This window comes from Corythoichthys intestinalis, chromosome 2 (assembly GCF_030265065.1).
Source record: "Corythoichthys intestinalis isolate RoL2023-P3 chromosome 2, ASM3026506v1, whole genome shotgun sequence".
In the NCBI taxonomy this organism is placed as follows: Eukaryota; Metazoa; Chordata; class Actinopteri; order Syngnathiformes; family Syngnathidae; genus Corythoichthys; species Corythoichthys intestinalis.
In genome coordinates this window covers 72883769-72911111 of record NC_080396.1, presented here as the reverse complement: position 1 = coordinate 72911111, position 27343 = coordinate 72883769, and the positions used below count along the sequence as shown (strand labels likewise).

The 27343-nt window shown below is 39.8% G+C and overlaps 1 protein-coding gene across 1 annotated transcript; it reads right to left on the bottom strand.

Annotated features, from left to right (window-relative positions):
* Positions 1–125: 125 nt before the first annotated feature.
* Positions 126–27343, bottom strand: abcb6a (ATP binding cassette subfamily B member 6 (LAN blood group) a). The gene is made up of 19 exons (XM_057830012.1): positions 27064–27343; positions 23695–24215; positions 21864–22004; positions 19705–19894; positions 19532–19624; positions 16886–17078; positions 16382–16503; positions 16133–16308; positions 12299–12424; positions 12148–12224; positions 12012–12075; positions 11849–11934; positions 11720–11777; positions 1888–1992; positions 1638–1812; positions 1149–1261; positions 985–1079; positions 861–929; positions 126–794 (listed from the first exon to the last, which is right to left on the bottom strand). The coding sequence occupies exons 2-19, from the start codon at positions 24208–24210 to the stop codon at positions 635–637; spliced, it is 2559 nt and encodes an 852-aa protein (XP_057685995.1). The 5' UTR covers positions 24211–24215; positions 27064–27343; the 3' UTR covers positions 126–634.

Genomic DNA, 27343 nt, shown 5'->3' with positions numbered 1-27343 from the left:
AGTTACCTGCAACCCCAAAAATTACTGTCAACACAAAATAGGTCATAACATTTTTTTTTAAATTGATCTGTAAGCTGAGCTAATCAAACCTTTGGCAGTTTATTAACATATTATTGACGAATATGTATAAATAAAAAAAAATAAAGCTTTATTTTTCAAAAAGTTTGAAGCCCAAACGTCCACCAATTCTCCAATGGCACATACAATGTACTGTTGTACAGACAAGTCGTTCTGCGGCTCAAATAAATACCGACAGTGCAACATAAAACTGAGAACATTAAAACTTTTTGAATGCACCACCTCTACAACTGAGTACATAAAATTGTCATTAGCGTGAGCATGCTAGACACATTAAAAACCCCTCAAAAGTACTATGTACGGCTTTACATTCGATACAACAAACTCCCTAATCCAAATTACAAGTAGGACAGTATTCTAAAACTGAATCAAATGGAGCGCTATATTAAAACTTCACGAAATTGTGACGACTGAACCCTGAAATCATAGCATAACTAGTGTTGTGTGGTCACTAGAGGTCGTTAAACTGCTGCTTTTGCCAGCTACCTCAGATAAAGCAGAATAACACAGACGGATAAATAAATAAGCCTTTCCAAAGTCAAATCACAGCAAACATTCAATGGCCATGGTGGCCTGACGGCGCGGAAGAAGGTTGCAGTTTCTCTGATTTGCAGTCTTTGCTCTCCGTATCTGACGAGGAATCAGAGTCCTGAGCTTGCTGTTGCTTTGTCCACATGTCCGCGTAAAGTCCGCACTTTTGCAGTAGCTCCTCGTGTCTTGAACGGAAAGAACATTTACGACTTTGTCATTGAACACAAAGAAGTTCCCTTTCGACTGCTTACCGTCCTTGCTCGGCGATCCGACCCTCGTTGATGACGAGAATCTGGTCGGCTCCGATGATTGTGGACAACCTGTGAACGCGGAGTATTAGCTACGATATAACTTCATCCGAAAGTGGTGTTTTACCTGTGAGCTACGACGACTGTTGTTCGATTAGCACAGACTTTAGCTAGCGAGGCCTGGATGTTGCGTTCTGTTTGGGTATCGAGTGCTGATGTCGCCTTTAAGAGACAAAGCGTAAAGAAAAATGATGAAACAGTTTGGAAAGCATGCTGTGATGGTCACGTCACCTCATCCAGCAGAATCATTTGAGGTGCTTTGAGAATGGTCCGAGCTATCGCCACCCTCTGCTTCTCTCCTCCACTCAGCTTGAGGCCTCTTTCGCCCACTTGAGTATCGTAACCTACCAAATTTCACAAACCAAAGGGCAGTCAATATACAACTCTAATCAAAATGGAACTATGATTAAACTAGAATTATTTAGTTCATTTTGGAAAACAACTATTGTTTAGATAGCAACAACATAGAATTATTTAGGAGTACAAAATAGGCAGACGGGGACTCTTCCTCATTCTACTCATATAAAATAAGCGATATTCAAGATAATTTCCGATGTCTTGGAGGAGTACCTCAAACAAATGCTATTTTAGAAAATTTTTATGACACGATAATCAAACTTCGAATCGAGAAAATCATCACGTTTAACGAGGAAACATCAATTTGGAAAATTCCTATTATCTAGGAATCTCTTCCGACTTGGCTCATGATTCCCGAATCACCTTCGGGAAATGCCATGATCCTGTCATGGATATCACCAGCTATGGCAGCCTCCTCCACCTCCTGGTCGCTAGCCGAGACGCGACCATAGCGGATGTTCTCCAGGATGGTGTCGTTGAAAAGCACCGTGTCCTGCGGGACCACACCGATGTGCGCCCGTAACGACGTTTGGGTCACCTGAACACGATCTGAGAATGTCACTTCCTGCCTTGCAATCACCCATTCCAGAAAAACAATTAAAAAAAACCTTACTTTGGAAATGTCCTGACCATCAATGCGAATGCAACCACCTTGAACGTCGTAGAAGCGAAATAGGAGTCGGATTATGGTGCTCTTCCCGGAGCCTGATGGTCCCACCTACGGAAGAAAACTTGCCACTCTGAGTATCTTAAATCATTGACTGCCAATGACGTCCAGTCCATTTGGATTGGAAGCAGATTTCGCCACATGGAGAAAACATAATTTCTAATACAAGAGCACTCCTGCTTTTTGGACGGCTGGTGTTTCAATTCTAGATTTTTCTAGGCAGAATTCAATGATTTTTGTGTTTTTTAAATTTTTGCCTACAATGGTCATGTAATATTTTTCTACTGTACTATAACTTAACAGTTCATATAGATGACATTGTGCTGAGAAGAAAAAAAAACCTTTTAAAATAAAACCAGACATTGTAAGCAGTTACTCACAATGTTACTCACAACAAGTATTCTTATCACAGAGTACTCTTTTTACTTGTATTTGAGTGAATTTTTGGGATGACTACTTTTACTTGAATAGTATTATTTCGAAGGCACGCTACTGCTACTGGAGTAGAAACTTTGGCTACTTTACCCAACTCTTACTGTAATCAATTGAAGCTTGTTTGAACAGTCAATCTTTGCGTACCAAGAGACGGAGCCCGCTTTCCACACTTTGGGAACCACTGTTCTACATAAATCCCTTTTTCCTATTTGTATCGTACAGTGGTTATCTTTGTATACAAAATGAATTCGTTCCGTAGTGGCTTTCATATCATATTTTTATCATGATATGTATAATGAATTGCGTTTTACATGTAAATCGCCAATGAGCATCATAAAAAGACTTTACACACCCCAGCTTACATCTCTTCAACATGTTGCCCTCTGGCAGGCACTACAGAGTCATACCAGACTAAACAGACTTTTTTTTTTTTCCAAGAGCTGTCACCATACTCAACCCAAGTTTGCACTGAAATTTTACCGTCTTTGCACTGCTAATGCCACAACATTGTCACATGCATTTCACTAAGTAATATGTTCTCAGACATCTGTTTCAATCTTGGTACTGCATATGCACTATTTGCAGTTACATGATAGCATTTTTGCACTGTTAGACCAATATTTCAGTGCACAAGCTGACCATTTACACTATCATACCAGATCAGCCATCTGCCTGCTTGTCTCATTATTGTAAATTGTCATATACAGTAGAGCTGTCCGGACTAGTCGACGTCATCGATGACGTAAATGCGTCGACGGGCAAAACATACCGTCGACGGGTAATGAATGGTTAAAAAAAATTACATGCGGATAAAGTTTAGAATGGCAGGCGCTCGCGATACAAGCGGTTGTTAATGGCACCCCCAAGGGGGCCGCTGTTATTTCAATGTGACCGGCATTGTCAGATTGAGCAAAGAGGAAGAAAGTGGGCGAGCGAGCGAGAGAGAGGGAGCGAGATCGGCGAGTTGGAAAAGTGCGCGGGCCGGGTAGAGCTGAGTTGAGGGGCTTCATCCCCCACATTTTTGATTTGGTCAATAAAAGTATCCTTTAAGAGCCATCCGACGCCTCTCGGTGTTTTTTATGCATGCCGCCGCCTTCCCGAGGAGGAAATCGGACGAACCCAGATGAACCGACAACAACGAGCCAAGTGAATCGCCGGTTAGGAGTTGAAAACACCGCCAATTTCCAAAAAGGGCAGAGATGGTTACACGTGAAAGCAGCATAAAGCCAAAAAAGCCGACCAGAATAACCAGAGCCTGGAATTATTTCAAGGAAAATATGGAGGGTGCCACTGTGTGTACTCTTTGCTAAGCTGAGCTCGCATACCACGGTAGCACGTCGGCTATGAACGAACACTTGAAGCGCCGTCACCCAAGTATAATTTTCGAAGACAACAAGAAACAACAAGCTAGCGGATTGTAAATCCATACAACTCTCCAACGATTTTTTAAATGGAAGTTATGTGCGTCGTATCAACGCACATCTTATTTAATAAAATAATTAATATAATTATATATATTTTAAAATTATTATTAAATTTATTAGGATCATGGAAGCTCCCACTTAGGGAAAATATATACATATATCCTGTATATACATAATATAAAAAAAAATATATGGAAACACCACTGGCCTGCTTACTGTAATCCATGAGTGCACTAATGTTAGTTATTTAATATTATAAAGTTTTACATACAGTAGTATGCTATAAAATTAATACTATATACTTAATTTTTGTTACTGTGGGTATGTGTGCCTTTCATTCAAAATAATTGTGGTAATATTTCAGTGTGCCTTCTGCGTTATCTTCAGGTTAAAACGAACAAAAGTTGAACAGTTTTTCCCCTCCCCAAAAAATGCGGAATGCACACTTGAAAGAGCATCTGAACTCACACAAAGTATTCTGAAAATTATTGTCCGGGACATTGCAATTCATTTTAACATTTAGAACAATATAGACAATGACATACCGCAAAAAGAGTAAGAATTGTTTTGACTCCTGTTAAAAAGGTGAAGTCACAGTGTTTCTGTTTACATTTTTTTGCACCAGTTAATGCCAGCAGCATTTGACCTCATTGTTTGTGATTTATTATTGATATTTATGTTATTTATTTATACGTTAATTAAGAATTTAGGTGTTCCAAAATATTTTTTGTGAATTAATAAGCTTTAACAAAAAATTCATTATTAAATTAGTAAAAAAAAAAAAAAATTATTAGATTAGTCGACTAATCGTAAAAATAGTCGGCTGACTAACCGGGAGGAAATTAGTCGTTTGATAGCCCTAATATACAGTGCCCTCTATAATTATTGGCACCCCTGGTTAAGATGTGTTTTTAGCTTCTAATATTTTTCTTATATTCAAATAATATGGGACCTTAATGGAAAAAAAAGAGAAAAATCCAACATTCAATACAAGTGCATTTATTCAGTGGGGGAAAAAATCCCACATAAAGAAATAATTATTTGACATCAAATAATGTGTGTCACAATTATTAATTAGCACCCCTGGTGTTAATACTTTGTACAACCCCCTTTTGCCAACAAAACAAGGTCTGGGGACTGAGATGGCCATAGGAGGAGCTTGATTTTGTGTCTGGTGAACCATTTCTGACAGTCCCAGGCTTCAACTGGGGCCGTGTGCTTTGGTCAGATGAGACCAAGATTGAGCTTTTTGGCAACAAACACTCTAAGTGGGTCTGGTGTGCCACGAAAGATGCGCATGCTGAAAAGCATCTCATACCCACTGTGAAGTATGGGGGTGGGTCAGTGATGCTGTGGGGCTGTTTCGCTTCCAAAGGCCCTGGGAACCTTGTTAGGGTGCATGGCATCATGAATGCTTTGAAATACCAGGCCATTTTAAATCAAAATCTGTTGCCCTCTGCCCGAAAGCTGAAGATGGGTCGTCACTGGGTCTTTCAGCAAGACAATGACCCAAAACATATGGCCAAATCTACACATAAATGGTTCACCAGACACAAAATCAAGCTCATCCCATGGCCATATCAGTCCCCAGACCTTGTTTTGTTGGCAAAAGGGGGTTGTACAAAGTATTAGCACCAGGGGTACTAATAATTGTGACACACATTATTTAATGTCAAATAATTATTTCTTTATGTGGGATTTTTTCCCCACTGAATAAATGCACTTGTATTGAAGGTTGAATTTTTCTCTTTTTTTCCATTAAGGTCCCATATTATTTGAATAAAAAAAAAACAAAAAAACATTAGAAGCAGAGGTTGCGCTGGACTTTTTCGTTGTCTGTCATTTTGACTGACAGTGTCATAAAAATCCGGTCATAATCTATTTTTACCCGTCACTTACATTTTTAAAATGATAATAATGACATATTCAATAGTATTTAGTTTTCATTCATTTTTAATTAATATTCTGTCCGAACAAGCTTAACAGAGGCAAACAGACAGCGGAGTGCACCAATCAGCGACGGGCAGACGTGACGTTAGCAAAGCGACGAGGGCAGGATGAGGGAACATACGAGGAGAGCGGAGTTTATTCAACATGGCTAGCGCGAGCCAGACTGTTGTCAATGACTCGTGTCGATGTGTTTTAGCTCATTTAAAACTGAATTTACCGCGGATTGGAACATATTCTCGGCCCTCCCGTTCGCCATCCGTGTTGTTGTGGAGACGACTTTAGGCGCGCAAGAGTGACGTTGCTCGTGAAGAACACGTCACGCAAATAAACAAATCTTATTTGTCGATTGATTTTGTCCCTACTCGAGAGGCCGTTAATGGGTTGCGTCCCAGACTTTTCTCTCAGTGTTTGAAAAATACAGGGAGAACAGTCTGGCCGTGCCAGGCAAACACTCAGTTGCCTTGACATTTTTCCGAGTAAGGCCAACGACGTCATGCATCAAGAGAGACAATAGCTAATTAATATGCTCACTCGCCACCTGTGGTCTGGGGTGGGAATTGCAACCTGTCAAAATGACAGATGGACCTCAGTTTTTTCCGTCACCGTTTTAAAAAACCGGTCAACGACGGAAAATATTCGGTTAACGCAACCCCTGATTAGAAGCCAAAAAACACATCTTAACCAGGGGTGCCAATAATCATGGAGGGCACTGTATGCAGTTTTATACAGTGAAGAAAATAAGTACAGTTGTACCTCTACATATAAAGTTAATTTGTCCCAGGACCTTGTTTGTAAATCGAAATGGTTGTATGCAGTGTTGTTAATAACGGCGTTACAATATAACGGCGTTACTAACGGCGTTATTTTTTTCAGTAGTGGGTAATCTAATTAATTACTTTTCTCATCTTGGCAACGCTGTTACCGTTACTGAGGACGGAAAGGCATGCGTTACTATGCGTTACTATATTGGTCGAAAAGTCTGAGGGAGACGGACTCACCGAGACGAGCAGAGCAGGAGCGGGGAGGAGGCAAGAAAGTTGTGACGCCGAGCAAACGCGATGCTAGGTAGCTCCAATAATACATGTTGTAGCCGATAGCCGACAAACTACGCCCGCATGTTATGGTAGATATGTTAGACATGGTAGATATCACATGTACTGTATATAGATATAACTAGATGCAAAATGACAGACATGGCACTAAATGCGTTAGTAGACAGCCGCCATCTTAAAGCAGTAGGCTTTTTAGGACGGCTCTGTTGTAGAGAACCTTCCTAGCGAACCTAAGTAACTTTTTTATCTAAAATACTTCTAAATCGGCAAAATCTTGACTTGAATCTATCTTTAAATGATGAAACAGTTTTAAAACTTTCATATGTCGAAAGTAGAGAGAAGGGAACTATTGCAATAATGGGAGCAATTTTAACAACTTTTAACAGTTGATTCAGGGTAAAGAGTAAATTAGGGTAAAGAATTGGGCTCGGGCCAATTGTACCAAAAACCTCCACAAAAAACTTCACACAGTGTGGCCAATGTTTTTTTTTTTTTTTTTTTTTTTAAAGTAATTATCACCAATTACTTTGCCAAGTAACTAATTACTCTTACATTCAGGTAATTGAGTTACTAACGCAATTACTTTTTGGGAGAAGTAATTTGTAACTATAATTAATTACTTTTTTTCAGTAAGATTAACAACACTGGTTGTATGTCTAGCAGGATTTTCCTATTAGAATACATTATAATTCCATTAATTCGTTCCACAGCCCAAAAACCTACAGTGGGGAGAACAAGTATTTGATACACTGCCAATGGGAAAACCCATTGGCAGTGTATCAAATACTTGTTCTCCCCACTGTACACTAAATCCCTAATAAATACTGCTAGTACTATTACAAATGGCAATTATACATAGCAAAACAAATAAATTATAAATAAAAAAATGAAAAATAAAATAATAATAATTCCTGTAATAATGTAACGAATTGGGTTCTAATGTTGCAGACGTGTTTTGCGTGCTGTACCTGAACGCACCGTGTCACTGACATGATAGAGAGAGGTGCAGTTGAGAGTTTACATTCAATTTTAATGTTCTGTTGAGACCACAGTCAACTGCGGTGGACAGTAGGTGTGTTGTGTTGTGTTGGACAAGTTCTGAAATAAATGATAAAAACCTGACGAAACTGGCGATGTTACAACAATAATAATTGTCATCTTATAAATAATGGCGAACGGAGGTCGGAGAAGAGAGTGGAGATAATAGACATTCTATGGCTGTATTGTTGAGCCAGTTCACGGACGCACACCCCACGCTCATATTTTTCTTTCCTTTGCATCTTCATTTCAATCGTAAGAGTCACCTTTTTCCTTGTTTTACCACCTGTACCATCCTTTTTGAAACCTGTTGATTTCTCTCACATGAAAATCCGCCGTGCGTCCGTCTGCGGCGCTGTCATGTCGTTGTATTTTGAGCATATCGTCGAATGTAGAAACAAATGGCGAGTCAAATTTAACGTCGGATGTCGAAAAGATCGTGTGTCGAGGTACCACTGTATTTGAACACCCAGCTGTTTTGCAAGTTCTTCCACTTAGAAATCATGGAGGAGTCTGAATTTTAATAGTAGGTGCATGTCCACTGTGTGAGAGATCATCTAAAAAGAAAAATCAGGAAATCACAATACATGGTTTTTTTAACAATATATTTGTGTGATTAACTGCAAATAACCTGTTTATCAGCTATAATTCTGACTCTGAAAGACCTGGTAATCTGCCTATTAAAAGTCCACCTCCACTGCATGTATTATACTGAATAGCCCTTTGAGACAACGTTGTGATACAGGGCTATACAAATAAAATTGAATTGAACTGAATCTGATGCACTTGTTTGAGGTCGACGGCAGCATAAAGACACCTGTCAACCCCATACAATCAGTAAGACTCAAACTTGTAACATGGTCAAGACCAAAGAGCTGTCCAAAGACACCAGAGACAAAATTGTGCACCTCCACAAGGATGGAAGGGGCTAGCAACTTGGTGAAAAAAGGTTCACTGTTGGAGCATTCGTTAGAAAACAGAAGAAGCTAAACATGACAGTAAATCTCAATTGGAGTGGAGTCTCATGTAAGAGATCACCTCGTGGGGTCTCAATGATCCTAGGAAAGGTGAGGATTCAGTCCAGAACTACACGACAGGAGTTGGTGAATGACCTGACCCGTTTCCACGGTTACTGTTGATAATACATTAGACGTCATGGTTTGAAATCATGCATGGCATGGAAGGTTCAAGGCCGTCTTAAGTTTGCCTCTGACCATTTGGATGATACAGGGGAGTCATGAGAAAAAATTTTGTTGTCAGATGAGACCCAAAAAACTTTTTGGTCATAATTCCATAATTCATCATAGTAATGATGAGTACTATCCCAAGAACATCATCACTACTGTGAAGCATGGGGTGGTAGCATTATGCTTAGGGGGTGTTTTTCTGCGCATGGGACAGGACGAGTATTGTGAGATTTCAGAGAACAACCTCCTTTCTTCAGTCAGAGCATTGATGATGGGTCGTGCCTGGGTCTTCCAATATGACAATGACCCGAAGCACACAGCCAGGAAAACCAAGGAGTGGCTCCGTAAGAAATAGAACAATGTTCTAGCATGGCCTAGCCGGTCTCCAGACCTAAACCCAATAGAAAACCTTTGGAGGGAGCTCAAACCCCGTGTTTCTCTGCAAAAACCCAGAAACCTGACTGATGGGTGGGCCCAGATCCCTCCTGCAGTGTGTGCAAACCTGGTGAAAAACTAGGGGAAACGTTTGACTTCTGTAATTACAAACAAAGGCTACTGTACCAAATTTTAACATTCAAACCAAATTTTAACATTCATTGTCCAAGGTTTTCAAATACTTATTTGCACCTGTATCACACAAATAAATAGTTAAAAAGAAATCATACATTGGGATTGATAGATTTTTCTTTTTAGATTATCCCTTTCAAAGTGGACATGCACCTGCGATTAAAATTTCAGACCCCTCTATGATTTCTAAGTGGGAGAAATTGCAAAATAAGCCGGGAGTTCAAATACTTATTTTCTTCATTGTATTATCACTACGTATATCACCCCTTGCTGCTAGTTACTTATTTACTTTATTCCCCATCTGTGTACAATGCAACCCGTGTTTTGATATTAGCCTTATTGTACTTTTGGTTTTGTTTTATGTGGTGCACGTCACGGCCAACCTTTAAATCTTGTTGTACTCTGTACAATGACAATAAAGGCGTTCTATTCTGCTCTATTCATTCCAACAATACATTTGCTGTCATGTACTCTAATTGCCTGTCCTTTGTAATGCTTTTTCACCCTCTAGTGCAGTACTTCTCAAATAGTGGGGCGCGCCCCCCTGGGGGGGCGCAGAGCGATGCCAGGGATGACAGGGCATGTGTCCTCGGGGAACATGCTTTTTTTTTTTTTTTTTTTTTGCCGTACTGGAATAACGTGTACTTGCACATCCACTCAGTGGGTGGCAGTGGCGCTCTCATTTACAGAGTGCGTCCAGTATTTTTGAACTCAGGAAGAGCACTCAGCACACAGAAAACAGATATGAAGAGCAGTGCGCCACCGCCGTTTTCGAAAGCCGTTTTCCGACCGGACTCACTCACGCAGCGACCCACGGTCTTGTCGGGTTCTCACGTCGCCGCCCGAGAAGTGCCATTTTCGGCTTGGGATCGTCACGTCGACCGCCCTCACCTACGGTTCTACCTCGGCCGCCGAGAATGCGCTTTTTTCGTGCCGTTTGCCTTTTAGCTTTGACTTTTAATACAGTGTGTGATGAGGAAATACCACTGTTTACTGTGTCCAAAAATATTTATAGCGGACAGCCAGAAGCCAAATCAATTAAGACGCCACTTAAAGACATTCGACCCCAATCTCATTGATAAGCCGCTTGATTGTTTTTCAGCGAAAACGTGCCGAATATTGCCAACAATCGTCCTGCTTTGTCAGTGTTATATCAGTAAACCAGTGAGCATTGATCGCATGCTCATTGCAAAATAACTCCACACCATTGCAAAGGAGGTAATACTGAGTGTGAGCAGCAAAAATAAAAACTGTCCTTCTGTCCAAGGACACTCTTTTTTTCTTTTATTCACTTTTGTTTTTTTCGGTCAAATTTTTTGGCATATTGTCCTCATGAGTGAATGTTTCTAATCAATTCGAATTTGTTATTATTTACTGATTTTATTATTTTATTTTTCTGTATCAAATGGTCAAAAATGTACCTTGAGTGTATTTTTACAGTTTGAACGTTGACTTTTTTTTTTTTTTTTAATTCAGGCAAATTGATGCTCGTCAAGTCTTCTCTGTTACAAACAAAACAACGTTAATAAAGTTATACTTTATTATAAGTTGATCTATGTTACTTTTTTTCTTTATTAGAAAAAAAGGACACAGTGTTAGACAGATACGTATTTATGATAGTAATTTTATAGACAAATGATACTATTTACAGTGGTGGCAGATAGTTTGGGGGGGCGCGAAACATTTACGTCTTGCTTGGGGGGGGCGTAACAGAAAATAATTGAGAAGCACTGCTCTAGTGGCACTTGAGGGTAACTACTTTGGTAGGCTCATTCTACTAACATTATCACAGGACTATTTGAGCTCAAAGCAAACACGGAGTGCCAAAAGACATGCTAACTTCAGCAGCCATTGCTTGCCATTATATTCTTTTGTTACATATACATGAGCATTGTGTAGCACATTGTGGTGTGTATATTTTGTTTTTTCCCATGAACAGTCAAACATAGTTATGTTATTGCTTTGCTGCGACCGGGAATTAGCTCTAACAGTCCGTATTATCTTTCATATGCTGAATAATTCTTTGTAACATAAAGCAAAAACTTTGAAAAAAACTCAGGTAAGATGTTATTTTTTTGTGTACCGAAGCTTTTGTATCTCGAGGTACCGCGGTACTTCAACTTACTAGGGCCACAGTCTGTCCCGGTAGAACTGTAAAGGAGACATCCTTAAGAACCTCCTTGCTGAAAAACAGCAAAAAAGTGGGTGAAACTGCTGTCGTCTAATTCTGTATAGAAAGCAATGAAGAACTCACCCATTTGTGTAGCTGAAGAAAACATTCTCAAACTCAACTTTTCCTAGTTTGTAGTGAAAATTCACTGCGTTTACCACATCTTTCACCTGTGGATTAAAAGGAAACCTTCTAGTGGTCATATGTGACTGATGAAGGCGCACCTGTGAACTTGTGTGAAATGTACCTCCATGTCCTCCTCAAAAAGCTTGATCATGCTTTCCATATCAATGAAGGAATTTTGAATCATTCTGAAATAGAAACAGAAGCTGTGTTGAAAAAAGCAATGGATTCTCCATATCCTTACATGTCCTACTCCTTACCTGTAGTAAGTACCGAACCAGTTGAGAGGAGTATATAGTTGGATGATATACGTTCCAAACAGAACAAAATCACCAACCTAGGATGATACAACGAACAATTTAACCATGCATTGATGCGATATGGACTCCGAGAAAACGTGTATGTCAGCACCTTGAATGTTCTTTCCGTCACAAAGTAGGCACAGAGTAGGGAACCGGCCAGCAGACCTGCTCCAATAATCAGGTTTTGGGTTTGGTTGAGGAGTGCCAAGGATGCCTGTGTCTTCCACTCTGATGACTGCAGTGGAAAGATACCACAACTCTTACCGGTAGATACAATAACAGTTTCTTTCCAAGAGCTGTCACCATACTCAACTGAAGCTTGCACTGAAATGTCACTGTCATTGCACTGCTAATGCCACAATATTTTCACATGTGTCTCACTAAGCGGTAGGCCTGACCGATATTAGAAAAAACTATTGTTGTGATTTTTTGGGGGTTTGCGATATATTGCGATATAAAAAAATATATATATTATTTTTATAAAAAGAAATTTTCACTAGATGACTTGAATAGCTGTTTGGAAAGACTGAATGATTCACCATCACCACAGTGTACAGTGATCCCTTGTTTTTCGCAGTTAATGGGGACCAGAACCTGCTGCGATAAGTGAAAAACTGCTAAGTAGCGCACCCCATTTTTTTTTTTTTTTTTTGTATGTGTTTTTTGTGCTCGATGTACTTATTCAGATTTAGCATTGGAAAGAGATACATATAAGACATGTTTTTCTCACTTTTCCCCCCAAAGTTATTTAAAAAATGTATATAAATAAATGGTTTTTCAGCACTTCAAATGTCATAATTATTATCAGTTTTAAACACAACTGTCCAAATATATCATTTTGGAACAATAATACAGAACTGTAGAAGAAAAATGCTTGGCTTTATGAAATGCTTATGTTTATCTACCTTAGCTGTGACTCTTGGAGTGACATGTAGAAATTTCAAACTTCTCATGATCACTTCTGGCATCTATTTTATATGTCTCCAATGTCTCCACACACACACGCACGCACGCACGCACACACACACACATTCATTCCAACGCGGCTTCCTTGTAGAAACTGTTTAACAAGTTAAACGATGATTGACACATTGCTCCGCTTTGAAGTCCTGGTCTTTGGCAAGATCAAAGACAACGAGCATCGTTAACTTGAAGAAGCAAGTGCTGCAGTGACTGTGAGGAACAAAGGGCTGGGAGAGGGAGGGTGTGAGGCTGTGCTCAGAGCAGAAAGCAAGGCGTATGTGGATTAAAAAAATAAAAACTAATCGCACATGCTTGCGATGGGACTATTGCGCACGCGCACAACGCGATGGCGATATTTAAGCGATATATCGTTCAGGCTTACTAAGCGGTATGTTCTCAGACATCCGTCTCAATCTGGGTACTGCATAATCTAGGTACAGTATTTGCACAGTTATAGCATTTTTTTGGTACTGTAATATCAATATATATGCACAACTGTCATATCAGTTCAACTATCTGCCTTCTTGCATGAGTACTGTAAATTGTCATTTATGCACTGTTGCACTCTGTTATACAACCCCAAGCAAAAAGTATGGAATCACCAGTCTTGGACGAGTACTCACTCAGACATTTTATTATGTAATACAAACACAGATAAAAACCTTGAAAAATAATGAATGAGTACAAAAGCGCATCTCTTTAGCATTTAGAAACACTTAAAGAAATGAATAAAAACATGGTGGTCAGTAAATGTTACTTTTATAGAGCAAGTGCAGGGAAATATATATGGAATCACCCCATTCTGAGGAAAAAAATATGGAATCATGACAAATAAACAAAGAAATAACAATCAAAATACATCTCTAGTATTTAGTAGCACCACCTCTGGCTTTTATGAAAGCTTGCAGTCTCTGAGGCATGAACTTGATGAGTATTCTTCATCAATTTGGTGCCAACTCTCTTTGATTGCAGTTTCCAGATCATCCTTGCAGGTCGGAGCCTTGCTGTGGACCATTTTTTTTCAATTTCCACCAAAGGTTTTCAATAGGGTTGAGATCTGGGCTATTTGCAGGCCATGACATTGACAGGATGAGTCTTTCTCTAAGGAATGCGTTAACAGTTTTAGCTCAGTGGCTTGATGCATTGTCGTCTTGGAAAATGAAACATATTTTCAATTGAAGGGATGAGAAAGCTGCAATATATTTTAATGTAAACTTGTGCATTTGTTGAAGATTTAACCACAGCCATCTCCCCAGTGCCTTTGCCTGACATGCAGCCTCTTATCATCAAGGACTGAGGGAATTTTGATGTTTTCTTCAGGCAGTCATCTTTGTAAATCTCACCGGAACAGCACCAGACCAAAGTTCCAGCATCATCACCTTGTCCAATGCAGATTCTTGACTCTTGACACCTTGTCCAATGCAGATTCTTGACTCTTGACAGGGAGCCGTTCAAACAGCTGGAAACAAGGATTTGAGCTGTCCTACATGATGTTTACAGCTCTGCTGAGAGAACGGGTGGAGTAGATGTCCATCAGGGAGGGGAGAGGACAGCCAATGATCCTCTGCGCTACCTTGACTGTCCTCTGAAGCCTCTCCCTGTCTGCGACAGTGCTGCTCCCGTACCCAGTGAAAATGCAGTATGTTAGCAGGCTCTAAATGGATGAGTGGTAGAAGGCCAGCAGCAGCTTCCTATCCAGCTAGTTCTTCCTGAGGACTCGCAGGAAGGGCAGACGCTGCTGAGCCTTCTTTATGATAGCTGTTATGTTTGCTGTCAATGAGAGGTCATCTGAGGTCTGGACTCCCAGGAACCTGACGGTGTGGACCCTCTCCACACACTCGCCGTTGATGTACAGGGGCGGTGGGTCAGTACTGTTCCTCCTTAAGTCCACGATGACCTCCTTGGTTTTGGTGGTGTTCAGGCCCAGGTTGTTGTCTGAGCACCAGACTGAGAGTTTGTGGACTTCCTCTCTGGAGGGTGCCTCATCTCCCTGTGAGATCAGTCCAACCACTGTGGTGTCATCAGCAAGCTTGACGATGGTGTTGCTTCTGTGGATTTGGACTGCAGTCGTAGGTGTAGAGGCAGTACAGGAGGGGGCTCAGCACGCAGCCATGTGGTGAACTGGTGATCAGTGTGCGGGAGGAAGAATGGTGGGGGCCCAGTCTCAAAGTCTGCGGTCTGTTGGACAAGAAGTCCTTGATCCAGGAGCACATGAGGGGGGTTGGCCCAGGATGTCCAGCTTTGTAATGAGAATTTCCGGCCCAGATTGGATTTAAACCACATACGATAGTGACCCAGATCGGATTTGAAATGGTCCACTTCTATGCGACTTGTCACGTTCAGACCGTCAAAAAATCGGATTCGTGCATACACTCAAACCTGTGTTTTTATAATAGCGTAATTGTAGTTTTGTTTTTGTTTTACTGTATGGTGCACATTATGGCGACGCTTAAATATCACTGTACTCTGTACAATGACAATAAAGGCTTTCTATTCATTTCTATTTTATTCTAGTCTAATAACTACATCATTTGGTGTTGGAACTAGTGTTGCATCGATACCATTTCATGGCTCCAACACCCGACTGTGTAGTAGCATAATACTAAATTACTGCATACTCATTTGAATATAAAGTAATTGCTATCATAACTTGGTCAGACACTAACTCATTGTATGCCATTGACGGCGTTCAATGCATTAGAAGTGAAAGGGTTAGATAAGTGGTGTTTATGTCCCAAAACACAGAAAAAAACCTAAGAAAAATGTTGTAAGACAGTCACAGATCCAGCAGGGTGTTGAATTAAGAACACCTTTTTTCATTTTAAAACAATTATAGTAGTATTGTGTATTAGCTTGACTTGTTATTACTAGTGTTGCAATCTGAATCAATACTTGGATCACTTAAGCAACAATCCAATTCAATTGAAATAAAGGAAAACCATCGATCGACATTTTACATCATCCTAAAGAGACACCTGACCTGATATTTCAAGATGGCGTCCTCAAAGCGGCCGACTTCGTAGTTTTCCGCATTATAGTATTTGACCGTCTCAAAGTTGAGCAAGGAGTCCACGGCCTTAGTCTTGGCCAGATTATCCTGCTGGTTCATGTCGCGTCTGTACTTGGTCCTCCATTCTGTGATGATGATGGTCAAGGCTGGCGGACAAACAAGTTAATTTAACAAGTGGGCAGAGCAGCAAAATACAGCATTTGGACAGAGGTGACTTACTGAGGTAGAGGGTCATGCACACAAAAACGATGAGGCCGAACCACGCGTTGAAGTAGGTGATAAAGTAAATGATGGATATGACAATGTCGGAAATTGTTGGGACGATGCTGAACACGATGTAACTGTGGAAGAAAATACATTTTTAGTCAATCCTCTGGGGTAAAAAAACAACAAACTCTGTCCCTACAACGAAACTTTTTTGGTAACTGGCAACGCTTTGAGAAGCTTCATTTGTTCATCAATGGAGAGAGACAATCTCTGCTGCAACCTGCTGTCAACACAGTTGTCTTCCCAAAATATGGCAACTCGTGCCTCATGCCTCCCACCATGCAATGCGGCGCTGAGGATATAAAGAACTTTCAAAGTTCGTGTTCTATGCTAATTGCTTCTTCAGGTACTGTTCCAGTTGTTTCATTAATTCTTCTCCATTCCAGATTCAACATGACGTTGACTAAAACTGTGACTTCCATTGAAAAAATTATTCATTAGGTTGAACTATCCCACCTGAGCAAGCTGTTGATGGAGGAGGTGCCGCGGTCGATGCTTCTCAGCACGTCGCCGGTTTTACGGCCCAGGTGCCAGCGCAGCGAAAGGGAATGCAGGTGGGCGAAGAGGCGCACTTGCACCACCCGGTTGGTGAACTGCTGCACTCGGATCCACAGGAAAGAACGCAGGTTGCTGACAAACCCAGAGGCACCTGCAAGACAAGGTAGTTAGTGCGGCAGGCATGAAGCCTGTCGCGAAATGCAATAAGTCCATTTATCGCAGGGTAAATAAAAATGAGGGCGGTCATTTTCACAGCTGCGATTTATTGCCGCGTGCATGCATGCGTTTGTGTGTGCTGAGTGCACTCGGCACACGTGCGTGTTGATGGCATACGAGACTCCAATTCCTTTCACAGATGTTTATTGGTCATCAACACGCCGCAGAATTAAAGTTCAGTCATACAAAATAAGGAAACACATCTGTATTAAACATTGTAAAACGTGAGCATTGCTACATTAATGCTCATTGAAAAAAGAATGTACTAACCACTTTAGCCTGCTATAAAACATTGACAGTCTTCCCCAAAACGCAAAATTGCGGTTAAAAGGTGACACTTCCAACAAGAAAAATCGCTGGTTAACAGCATTTGAAAATGAAACAATAAAAAAATCTATTACTGACACCACTTGCGTGACGAAAAGAGAAGTGCACTTTTTTTTACGGAGTCTAAAGCCAGTTAGCGATTTAGCGAACGTACTTCTGGTGAACATTTAAAAAAAAAAGCACGTCATGTTCAACATTCAAATAACGATTTCTGGAGTTGATCTCTCATTCTTCAGATTCTACACTAAGAATAGCTTTAAAATGACACTCTTTATGAAAAATCTGATTGGCAATGAATAATTTCGCTTCAATTAGCTAACATTTGCATTTTGCAGGACAAGATGACTGTCATTTTGGATCAAATACTATGTGAACACATTTGATGGCCTAATTGGCAGAGAACAAAAATGGCATTGGATTTCTCATCTATTTCACATTCTGCACTTAGCGAGCTTTCAAATGACTCGTTATGCATTGTGTATGTTATCTTTAATATTATTGATAATATAGTTTGTGTTTTATTCAAGAAAAACATCGCATTTGAATGGGTGATTTATTAGGATGTATTGTCACTACATTAGTGATTGAATTGGTTTAAAGAATTGGCTATAATATCGCATATCGGCAACAGTTAATAAGAAAATATATCGCCCACTAAAATTTGTTATCGCGACAGGCCTAGCAGGCACCTTTCATCCGGACTACAGGGTCTCATTTGCTACCCATGTAGGCGATGGTTCTATTCATTTGAATAAGAATGATCCCCTGCCACCCCCGCCCCACTTCTTCAGATTGCACTTCCATGGCGGTCAATGGTAGCCAATTAGTTAATTTTAGGGCATTTCTGGGTCAGTTCCTGTTGATTTGACCCATTAATGCCCAAAAATCATCATCCTGTTGATCTTGAGTTACGGAACAGGAATTGACCCATTAAATGCCACAAAATCAACAAGAAGTGACCATAAATGCCCCAAATTCAACAGGAAGTGACCTGGATATGCCCAGCCTGTTGATTTTGGATTACAGAACAGGAATTAACCCATAAATGCCCCATAATCAACAGGAAGTGACGAAAAAAAAAAGCCTAAAATTAACTCACTCACAGTACTCACTGTTGATTTTGGGTTACAAAACCAGAAGTGACCCATAAATGCCCCAAAATCAACAGGAAGTGACCCATAAATGCCCATCCTGTGGATTTTGGATTACAGAACAGGAATTGACTCATAAATGCCCCAAAATCAACAGGAAGTGACGAAACAAAGCCTAAAATTAATTCACTCACTGTTTTTGGGTTTTGGGTTACAAAACAAGACGTGACTCATAAATGCCCCAGGATCAACAGTAAGTGGCCCAGATATGCCTCAAATATAAACAGGAAGTGACCCAGAAATGCCCATCCTGTTGAGCTTGGGTTACAGAACAGGAAGTAACCCATAAATATCCCAAAATCAACAGGACGTTACCCAGAAATTTGGGGTTGCAGAACAGGAATTGACCCATAACTGCCCCAAATTCAACAGGAAATGACCCAGAAATGCCCAAAAATCAACAGGATGTGACTCAGAAATTTGGGGTTACAGAACAGGAATTGACCTATAAATACAACAAAATCAACACCAAGTGACGAAAAAAAGCCTACAATTAACTCACCCACTGTTGATTTTGAGTTACAAAACAGGCAGTGACCCATAAATGCCCCAAAATCAACAGGACGTGATCCAGAAATGCCCATCCTGTTGTTTTTGCGTTGTAGAAGAGGAAGTGACCCATAAATGCTGCAAAATCATCAGGATCCCCAAATTAACAGGAAATTACAAAAAAATAGACAGCAAAAGACCTAAAATGCCCCAAAATGAGCTCATTAGCTGCCACTGAACGCCATAGATGTCCAATCCGTTTGAAATGGTAGGGATGGTCATTCACTGCCACCATCCCAGTTCAAATGAATTGGACGTCTACTCGCGATACACAGAATTCAATTCACAGCAGAAGGATGAAAAGAGCTTGTTTTTCTTTTTATTTGCATTTCATAGCACCTTTATTTTTTTTCAGTCCTACCTGCCCCGCCTCCCTGCATGAACTTTAACAGCACATAAATGCACACAGTGGTGGTCACCTTCTTCCAGCTGCTGCCATCAGTCAGTTCATTAACTGAGAAGACAGAAAAGTCATGATGAGAAACAAAGAAGTATGAGGTTAAAAAAAGCAGGCACTCATGTTTGTCTATTCACCAATATTTTTGTAGTAAATGGGAACAAAGACGTTGATGGCCCGTTCTACTCCCAGCAATCCCAAACAGAAGAGGACGAGCAGCTGGAGCCAGGCGCTCCCCCGGGGCCACATGTAAGGGAGCAGAAGCTTCACCTTCTTGGTGAAACCTCGCCAAGTCGACTGGTTCGGATCGGGTTGGCCCAAGAGACTCTGATGAGAAAGAAATAGAAAAAGAAGAAAAGTCCATTTTGAATTATTGGATTAAATCATTACATCTTATCCTCTCCTCATTCTGAATTTACATGAATGCATTAGCTGCCATTGACAGGGTCCAATCCATTAGAACTGGGAAGTACTGACAACGATCCAATGATCTCTGCTGATTTAATTTAATCCAAAAATATAAAAAAAATAAAAAAAAAAGGGAAAAACACTATTCTTTCAAATTTGTTTTATTTTCATTTGTATTTTTATCATTTTTAAAAAAGTAAAAACCATATTACTTTTTTAGTTATTAAATATACCATAGGTGTGTGTGTCACACACACATATTTTATTCTATTTATTTTTACATTCCTAAAAAAAAAAAACCCGAAAAAGAAAACACTATAGTCTCTCTTTGACTTTAATTTTTATTCAAGATAAAAAGACTAAATATTATTAGAATTATTAAAAACTTAAAAAAGGAAAACTAAATATTCTATTTGTTTTTTTTTTTTAATTCAAAATAAAGTGGCAAAACTAAAGATTACTTTTTGTAAATTTATCATTTTAAAATGTATTAATATTTTTATTTTCAATTATACAACCAAAAAGTAAAATTGCAATTATTGTTTCAGTTATTAAAAAAAATAATTCATAAAAAAAAAAAAAAAAACATATTGAACAAAAATAAAAAATGAAAACCCTCTAAATGTTATATATATTTTTTTATAAATAAACCTGTCCTGTTCAACTGCTTAGACAAGGAAAATAGCAATCCGAGTGTCCTTATGGTCTGAACAGTTTTAAAGTATCACATGGGAGTTTGATATACTCCCATCGTGGTTGTTCATTATGTTTTATTTATTAGAAAGCAGCAAGCAGGAAGCGGTTATAGAGGGACAGAAAGGAAAAAAGGAGAGACGGAGACAGAAGAGGAGAAGAACAAACAACAACTGGAAATACATTACACGCTTGTGCTACCTATGAACATAGTGGTGCTATCATTAGCTAATTATTTACCGAACAAAATGTGGGGGGCCTGATAACCGAGGAGAAAGAGGATGGGAGGTGAGTCAAAAGGAGTCGTGATTAGGCAGGGTGGAGCGTACATAAATCAGCAATGTGAGGTGTGGAACCCAGTATTATGTGACTCACATGTAAATGTGGATATGTTGAAATCCTATTCTATGCTGCCTGATTGCTAATCCTGGCATTGAAAATCTCTCTACTTAAGTGTGTTTAACTGCACCCAGTCAAGCATGAGCCAACTCAGACGTGTGATAGTCTTGCAGAAAATTGGAAATGCTGCACAGTGGCCTCTGCACCCTCCGATCCAATCGGAGGGGGACGAGCACAGCCAATCCCTCCTCCCGCAGCTCCAGCAAAGGGGCCACTGCCAACCAACCAGGGTGGTCCCATGGACAATCCGCGCCCCCATTAAACAGCTCTCAGGGAAGGGATGAGGAGACGCACCAACACCCCCGATGCCCGCCCCCACCACCACCCGTCCACCTGGACCACCAGCCACCGCCACACCCCTCCAACCAATGCAGCACACACAATTCCCACCCGCACCCAGCCAGCGATCTGCGCCGGGGCCCTAGGAGGATGCCCAGGTAGAATAGAGAGGAAGGCTGAAGGAGGAGAATGCCGAGAGGCCGCCGCGGGATGGCCCAGGACCGGAGCCCCTTCCCACCCCCGCAACTGATCGCCCAGGCAAAAAGGAGGCCCCGCCTCAGGAGCCCCACTATAGAGAAAAGTGTGGGACCCACCTACAGCCCTATGCCAGGTATGCTCATTGATAAGGACAGTGCTATTTCTCTTGTTTTGAATGCATCACTGCACTTGTTGGAAAAGACGTGTGTTGTTTGTTGATTCAGAGACATCTAGAGGCCGTTCATAGAATTTACTATTATTTGGTATTGCTCAACACTAACAGAGAGTGTGTTTTTATGTTCATGTAGCACATCCTTACCTGTGCGCTTTGCTCTATGTCTCGCTCGTCCTCATTTATAAGCAGCATGTAGGGTTTCTTGGGCAAGCCCGGGGCCTTGAGACCCACAAAGAAGAGGAGCCCTGTACCCACGTAGCGAATCAGCCATAAAGCAAACTGCACCTGAGGGGACATAAAGTAAAAAAAGCCAGCTCAGCCTGTCAGCATGACGCATGTCTCTTTGAATATTTCAAGTGGGCGGGGCAAGACGTGGCCTCTCGCTGTTAGACGCAATGACTAAGCAAAAAGAACAGCCTCATCTTAGCGACGCTTTGCGTCAACAAAGAGCAGAGCGGCAATCTTGCTGCACTTAAGACAAACAACATGTAGTTGAAAAGAATCAACCTTTGACCTATTAAGCAATATTAATATAAATTTCACCAACGCCTATTTGAAATGGCTAGATTACTAAATTACAGGGAGGTTAAAGAGACGTGTATCATTAGTTATTTATTCTTCCAAATGTTGTACTTTCACTCGGTTGTAATATAAATAAGAATGCAGATTTTTGAGTACAACAAATCTGCATTTGAGTTGCCTAATTGATTCATTTATTATAATTATTACTATTGATAATTGTTTTATGTTTCTACAATTTAAATAGAAAATTGTCAAAATGATATTTCTATTTGAACTTTTTAAAAATGTATTTGAATTTTTTTAACTATAAATGAAAAACTTTCAATATTGTTTTCATTAAAAAAAAAAAGTATTTCAAAAAATAAATATGTTGAATAAAAAAAAAAATTCTGTTAGTTTGTGTTTTTGATTTTGGTGTTATTATTATTTAAACAAAAAAGTTTTTGGAATAGAAAAGAACAGTAAATATTCTCTTTTTCATTATGTGCTTGAAAAAAAATCCTTAATGAAAGCAGATGATATTTGTAATGAATCAAAAAGAAAAAAACAGGAAAGATTATATTTTTTATTCCAATAAAATTCTAAAAATTCTGTATATACATTGAAAAAAATGAAAATATAAATAAAATAATAATATATCAAAAGGGGGGAAAAACCCTAAGCTTTTTCTCCAACTTTTCTACTGTATGTTTATTTAAGCAATAAAAAAACAATTTCTATTTTCTCAATTAAAGCAGAAGATTAGTTTTGCTATAGTACAGCAACGATTAATCGATTAACTCAAGCAATTTGATAAGAAAAAAGGCTTCGTATTAAATTTTGCTGCTTCGAAGATTCGTTTCATTAGAGTGGCGTTGTAATGGTTTGTTTTGAAAGTGTTTGCATTTAGTTTTGTTGATTTGGGTGGATATACTGCCATGTGAATATGAAATAACTCATCCTACATGGCTGAATCCAGCTGCTCCCTGTTAAAACCTACATAATATAAGTTTTTGTTTTAGCTAGTAAGTTTGTTGTTTGCCTTGGTAATTTAGAAGTATCATGAAAAAAAAAAAAAGTTAAATCATTTAATCTATTACGTAAATATCTATATCTGCTGTCATGGCTCGAGAGGAAGTAACATCAGGTTTAAATGCGCAGTTATAATCGGTCACGATCGGGTAGTGACAGCCGCTACCGCTAGCCGCTATGCCACTCTTACCTCTTACACATCACTTAACAAAGTAATTAGCTACCTATTGACATCTACTGATATAGAAGATAATAATTACAGACTATTGGACAGCACAGACATCAGATTTTGCGCATATTTGGAATTAATTTTCAAAAAAACATTGGTACATCAATTAGGCGCAAATGGATGGTTTTCCACAGTACACCAGACACTACGCCATGGCACAGTAGTGTACCGCAACACAGTGGTTGAAAAAAACTATATAAGAAGACCACTCACCTGTTGGTGATTTTTCTCCAGGCCCCACCACCAGTGCGGACTGAACCAGGAGACGATGGCCAGGTTCTCCGCCGCAAAGGCCGTCGCCCAGAACAACAGTAGTGCTGCGCTGTGGCCCGCCGTTGGATCCCTGAGCAGAGCCCTTCGCCTCTCCACCCTGAGCATGGCCAGCCCCCAAACCCAGGCCAGTACCGAGAAGCAGCCGTAGAGAACCACATAGCCCGGGAGATGCTCTCCAAGGGTGGCTTGCCACACCATCCCGCCGACAAACTGGATCAAGAGGAGGCTGGAAATGCCCAGTTGGAGTACGTAAAGACAGGAGCGGGGGATGTACTTGGGCTCCATGGCTGTGCCATATTTTTGGTAGAAGAGGCAGTGGATGGTTCCCAAGAAGAAGGCGATGGTGAGCAGGACAGCAGGAACCAGAGTGAAGTAGAAGCAGGGGGAGATTCCTTCATCCACCCACGTCTGGGAGATGGGAAATCCAGGTTCACAGTAGCTTTGCACCAACACCATGACTCCTATTGAGAAAACACAAAAGAAAACTTGTATCCAGTAGGGAGGGAAACTCTGGGCACTTCACATACAAGCAGTGGTGGAATGTAACGAAGTAGAAGTACTTGTACTTAAGTACATTTTTGTGCATCTGTACTGCCCCCCCTCCAGCTATTAACTGCTTTTAATGTTTCGTAGATTAGTTACAAAAATCCTCTCAGGCTTAAATGAACTACTATTTCAGTATGAAGTTAACAGTTCAAAACAGTAAATAAAATACTCAAGTCCCCATTTTGTATCAGCAGTTTTAAACTACATTCAATTAATTTAATGCTGTGAATCAACTGTTAAAGTTGTTAAAATTGCTCCAGTTATTTCATAATTTCCCTTCTGTCTACTTTTCGACATGTGAAAGTTATAAACTGTTTCATCATTTAAAGATAGATTCAAGTCAAGATTTTGCAGATTTAGGAATATTTTAGATAAAAAGTTAATAAGGTTCGCTCAGAAGGTTCGCTACAACAGACTTCCAGAGAAGTCAACTGCTTATGATGGCGGCTGTTTATTAACGCCGCAGAGTCTGTCATTTCGCATCTAATTTTCCATACATGTGCTCACGCCGCCGAGTCTGTCATTGCGCATCAAGTAAGGCATACATGTGATATCTACCGTAGCATTATGTGGGTGCAGTTTGTAGCGGCTGCCGGCCGCGGTCACCAGAAATTTCGCACACCTCTAATGGTATGGCTTGGTATAAGCTTGCAATCCCCCATAAAGCCAAGTTTTGGAGTATTTTAAGCTCGTTAAATTTCTGTTAAAAGTGCAGTTAATTTTATTGCTTGTTTTTTCCCTTCTGCAGTTTTTAAATAAAATTGAGCGGGCAATGAATTTTCTGTTACTTTCTTTCAATATTGGCTCGGATCTTTGTGGATAATATATATGAACATATTCACAGAGATCTGTACCAAAATTCAAATTAAAAATCCTACATGCTTATTTTGATCAGGTTACAGTTCTAATTTTTGTGTTACTGCAAATCTACAGTTCTGAATAGGTTCAGGGCAAGATTAATGAACAATACAACCCCTAGCAAAAAGTATGGAATCACCAGTCTCGGACGAGCACTCAATCAAACATTTTATCATGTAGAACAAACTCAGATAAAAAGCTTGAAAAAAATAATTAATTACTTCAAAAGTGCAACTCTTTAGCATTCAGAAACACTAAAAGAAATGAATAAAAAAACATTGTGGTGGTCAGTAAATGTTACTTTTATAGAGCAAGTGCAGGCAAATATATATGGATTCACTCCATTCTGAGGAAAAAAATATGGAATAATGAGAAACAAACAAAGAAATAACAATCAAAACACATCTCTAGTATTTAGTAGCTCCACCTCTGGGTTTTATGACAGCTTTTAGTCTCTGAGGCAATCATCATCAATTTGGTGCCAACTCTCTTTGATTGCAGTTTCCAGATCATCATTGCAGGTCGGAGCCTTGCTGTGGACCATTTTTTTCAATGTCCACCTCAGGTTACCAATAGGGTTGTGATCTGGGCTATTTGCAGGCCATGGCATTGACTGGATGAGTTTTTCTCCAAGGAATGCTTTAACAGTTTTAGCTCTGTGGCATCACCTTTTCAAGAGTCAAGAATCTGCACTGGACAAGGTGTCAAGAGTCAAGAATCAGCATTGGACATGGTGTCAAGTGTCAAGAATCTGCATTGGACAAGGTGATGATGCTGGAACTTTTGTTTGGTGCTGTTCCAGTGAGATTTACAAAGATGACTGCCTGAAGATGACATTAAATTCACTCAGTACTTGATGATATGTGGCTGCATGGCACTAGGCAAAGGCACTAGGGAGATGGCTGTGGTTAAATCTTGAATAAATGCACAAGTTTACATTGAAATTTTAGATCGCATTTTTGTCCCTTCAGTTGAAAATATGTTTGTCATTTTCCAAGATGACAATGCATCATGCCATATACTGTATATTTCCCTGCACTTGCTCTATAAAATTAACATTTACTGACCACCACAATGTTTTTTTTTTTAAGAATTCATTTCTTTTATTGTTTCTGAATGCTAAAGAGTTGCACTTTTGAAATCATTCATTATGTTTTTAAGCTTTTTATCTGAGTTTGTTCTACATGACAAAATGTCTGAGTGAGTGCTCGTTTGGGACTGGTGATTCCATACTTTTTGCTAAGGGTTGTAGTAGTGGCCCTCTTTGTGTTGCTGGCTGGATTGCTTCAAACACCGTCCATGAAGTGGGCTGGTCTTTCACTGATTCTACCCAATGGTGGAGACAAACTAATATCTTTCAGGTATAAAGAAAACATTTGACCAAAAACATGAACATTTGGCATTTGAGTTACATATTTTACACTGTGAAGATGGAATTTTGCCAAAGTTAACATAAGATTTACGAGATAACGCATCAATTTCTATTTCTTCAAGATTGGTCAGGACAAAAAAAAAACTATTTTTAATGAGGGCTCTAGTAAAATTGTTCAGGTCAACCCAAAAGATGTTAGAATAAGTAAATTCCCAAAACAAATGGGTAACAGCGCAAAAGGAACAATCACAACGTATCAATATTATTTTTTTTAAAAAACATTTACCATTGTCTTTACATGATAACACCTGTGAACTATTTAATGTGATTTCTTTTACCATATCTCTCAATTGGCAAAAGCCAAGAATATTTCATTCAATATATTCATATAAATTACTCCAATAATAAATTGTTGCAGGTTTGATGGAGTCCTCTCACACAATGATTTGGTCTTTAGAACTTAAAAGTGCACATTTATAACTAATGAACAGACAGTTTGTTACAAAGATTGGACAACTAAGTTGCAAACGTACCTCACAGTTGAACTTGAATGACGTTGACGCTCCAAGTGTCAGTAGCAAATGTTAGTTAAGCTAGCAAACGCGCTAGCCTAGTCCGTTCCAAACAACTTGATAAGCTAACGACATGAGCGCGCGATGCGCACGAGCCCATTTATTATTCACTGGTTCTGTCCAAGGTTAGTTCTTGGGGAGCCGGTTGATGACATCACGGCTCGAGCGTATTAGACAACACGTCAAAACAACCCTTGCAAAGGACGTAAGTGTTACACAAACCACGAATGAACGTCATAGT